Source organism: Octodon degus, unplaced genomic scaffold (assembly GCF_000260255.1).
Source record: "Octodon degus isolate 3935 unplaced genomic scaffold, OctDeg1.0 scaffold00084, whole genome shotgun sequence".
Lineage (NCBI taxonomy): Eukaryota > Metazoa > Chordata > Mammalia > Rodentia > Octodontidae > Octodon > Octodon degus.
In genome coordinates this window covers 11,718,475-11,722,246 of record NW_004524660.1, presented here as the reverse complement: position 1 = coordinate 11,722,246, position 3,772 = coordinate 11,718,475, and the positions used below count along the sequence as shown (strand labels likewise).

Below are 3,772 nucleotides of genomic sequence, written 5' to 3'. Positions count from 1 at the left end.
AGAAAAGGGGATTTTGAAAAAATTAAAAAATAAAAAGCTATCTTCGCTCTTTCTTAATTTTCTGTATATTTCCACTATCTTCATGTCTTTACTTATTCAGATAATTTTCATCTCTCATAACTTCTGTCTGCCTGATGAACCTCAGTGAGATGTACTTTTTTGGTCACTGTGTCCTCGTTTCTTACTGATTCCATTATAGTACCACCATCATTCATGTTCTCCAAGCATAGATATCGTGGGTACTTTTAATTTTTCTTCATTCCTCCTAAAACATCGAGATGAATTGCTGAGACTTGATCTATCTCTATCCTGCTCAATAGCAGTGCATCTTCTTTCTTCTATTGCTATTCCTAATTTATGTTTTATAATCCTCTCTGGAGAAGCCTCCAAGCCAGATTAATTTTATTGAAATATAGTTCACAAAATATTCAGTAATTCTCCTTTGTCTTCAGAGTGAATCCCAAATTCCTTAGTTTCCACAAAACTAACTTTCCATTTTTTCCTTACTATATCTTATAGTAGGGCCAGGAAGATAGCTCAGTGGTTTAAGTGCCTACCTAGCAAGTACAAGGTTCTGAGTTCAATCGCTGGTACATCATCATCACCGTCATATCATCATAATGTCACCCTGTGGTAGCTACTTTTAATACTATAGTAGCCTCAAATGTAAATTTAGGTCCAGTTTGGGTTTCAGAGCCTACCCTGCTGCCCACTTTGCATATGGCTTTAAGCAAGTTGCTTGACCTTTCTCAAAGAAATTTTTCTATAAAATGGGAATAAATTTGTCTCATTGATTGCTGACAGTATTAAAGGAGAGTATAGATTAAAAATGCTTGTCACAGCTCAAGAAATGATTTCATCTAAAGTTACTACTTTCTTAAATTATCAGTAGCTTCTCATTCCTAGCATTACATGATATTCTTTTTTCCTGATTTGTGTGATTAAAATTTAACCATCTTATTAATCTAATTAAAGGAACAGTTTTTGCTTCACTGATTCTTCTCTAGTGCTCTTTGTTTTTAAATTTCTACTCTATTCTTTATTATTTTCTTTCTTGTACTTACTTTAGATATAATTTGTTCTTTGTTTTTGTTTTTGTTTTTGTTTTTTATAATTTGTTCTTCGTTTGCTCATTCTTGAGGTAAAGCATTGAGGTCTCTGATTACAGACCTTTCTTCTTTTGTAATATAGCACTTAATTGCTGTAAATTTCCTGCCAACTACTAGGGACCAGTATTCTAAGTATTGCATCTATATTTTCATTCATTTAAAGTAATTTTTTATTTTCTCTTTTGATTTCTCCCTTAACTCATAGGTTGCATAGAAAGGCATTATTTACTTTTCAAATGTTTAAGAATTTTCCAATTCTATTTTTGTTTTCAAATTTAATTGCACTGTGTGTTCAAGGAGTATATTTTGTGTGACTCTTATTCTTCTAAATTTAGTACTAGTTTTACAGCTCAGTATATGTTCTGTGTAGGTAACTTACCTGTTTTCAGTTAGAATATGCGCTCTGTTATCCTTAAGTTGAATGTTCTAGAGAACTTGAGTCAAATCGGTTAATTGCGATTTCCAAATTTTTTGTGGATTTTCTGTTATGAATTCCTATACTGACAGAGTACTGAATTTTCCTACTATAATTGTCTATTTCTCCCTGCAGTTGTATGTGTTTTTTATTTATGTATTTTGAAGCATTGTTACTAGGTACATAAACATTTAGATGTTGTGTTTTGTCTTTTCTGAGGCAAGGTCTTGCCATGTGGTGTTCAGGCTGGCCTTGAACTCACATCCAGGCTGGCCTCAAACTCATGGTGATCCTATTTCACAAGTATTAAATGAAGGAAAGGTACAAATAGTCCTTGTTTAATTGATTTTTTTTTTTTTTTTTTTTTTTTTTTAAACTGGGAATCAGTCCAGGGCTCTGTGCTTGCCAGGCAGGCACTGCGCCACTGAGCTAAATCCCAGCACATAGATTCCTTATTTAATGACCTGCCTGTTTAACTACCATTTGGACTTAACCAAGGCATGCTTTGGATTTGCAATCTGTCCTTATTGGTGTTTTGTTTTGTTTTTTAATATGGTACTATACAACTTGTGTATAGTGCCTCAGTGTCTTTTTTTTTTTTTTTTTTTTTTTTTTTTTTTTTTTTTTTTTTTTTTTTTTTTTTTTTTTTTTTTTTGCAGTACAAGGGATTGAACTCAGGACCCTGTGCTTGCCAGGCAGGTGCTTATTCTACTAAGCTATCTCCCGGCCCCTAGAGCCTCAGTGTCTTTTTTTTGTACAATACACCTGTTTATACAGTATGGTAATTTTTGTTGATGGTACTGTACCCTGTAGTACTGGAGTTTCACGTTCTGTTAAACATTACTGCACTGCATGAGTTAATCAAAAAGACTGACCGAAGTCATCAAGTTGGAGTCTCCTTTGACTATTTCTTTGTTCTGAATATTGCACCTAGTTTACATTTCTTCATTTAGCAATTAATTCATTCAGTGATCTAGTCATGAGACCATAACTGGCCCTTAAGTGAGGAATGTCTATATAAAATACTACATATTAGAGCATAAATATGTGATAAATAAGTTTATCATTATTCAATAAAATGACAAATTGACACTTTTTGTACTTACAGCTCTTAATATTTACTTATCAAACTTTATATTTGTATGGAGATCACACATAATTACAATTTGAGTCTTAGATACTTAATCTGAAAGAATAAATTATGTTTGAGAGGATATTTATTCAGACAGATAGCGATATAGATATATTTCTTGCCATTGTTTTTATCTGTGTATTTAATATGTAAAGGAATTCCTTTGTATTTTAAGCTCTTAAATCCCAAATACAAAATATCAAAGAATAATGCCCCAATCTAAATTTGTTATATATTTGTACATCTCGAGTGTAGTATTCTATAACAAGTGACTATAACTGATTTGTTTTTATTACTACATGGCAAACATCACCAGGCCTTGCCTCTTTTATCACTATGTGTTGGACTATGTCTTTTTTTTGAGAAACGGGATTGAACTCAGGCCCATGCACTTTCCAAGGAAGCACTTATCCTACTGAGCCATCTTCCCAGCCCTAGACTATGTCTTATACAACATCCTCCCTTTTTTTTTTTTCCAGGTCGCATTGGAAAGGTCTTCCAGAATTGACCAATGAAAATGGCCAGTACTGTCCTTTCAGCTGTGAGACACAAGCCTGGTCAATTGCTACTGTTCTTGAAACACTTTATGATTTGTAGTTGATTCATAGATATTTAATAGGTATGCAACAACTTATGGAATACCAGGTGATAATATAATGTAAATCATATGTACAAGCTAAAGTCATTGCAAAAATTGCATTTATATGATACTGGTGCCCAATTAACTAAGATTACAAAGCATTGGTTGGTTTTTGGTTTGGTTTGGTTTGTGTTTGTTGTAGCACTATGGCTGAAATCCAGGACCTTGTGCATGCTAGACAAGTGCTGTGTCATTGAACTATAGTCCTGACCCTCTCTTTTTTTTAGTGTAGAAAGATAGCTTACAGTTTTAATCAGAAAGAAAAATTATCAATTAACAATGGAAGTTTTTCTTTTTAATAAATGTTCTTTAATGTGATGAAATCTCAAAGTTATAAAAAGAAAAACTGTAGTCTTTAACTTGTTTGTAAGTGAAAATAAAATGAGAAAAGGAAAACTGGAAAGGGATCTTTGAATTGTGGTATGTATTATCTTCAGGATCAGTACATATAGAATATCTTAGGGTTCTCTCTCTCT

General features: G+C 32.7%; 1 protein-coding gene across 1 annotated transcript in view; it reads left to right on the top strand.

The window, feature by feature from the left end:
• Positions 1–3,625, top strand: part of Agl (amylo-alpha-1, 6-glucosidase, 4-alpha-glucanotransferase) — a 119,000-nt gene extending 115,375 nt beyond the window's left edge. Inside the window, exon 33 of the mRNA XM_023721704.1 lies at positions 3,136–3,625. Coding sequence (XP_023577472.1) covers positions 3,136–3,253 — 118 coding nt within the window. The 3' untranslated portion in view covers positions 3,254–3,625. The remainder of the gene's footprint in view (positions 1–3,135) is intronic.
• Positions 3,626–3,772: the final 147 nt, after the last annotated feature.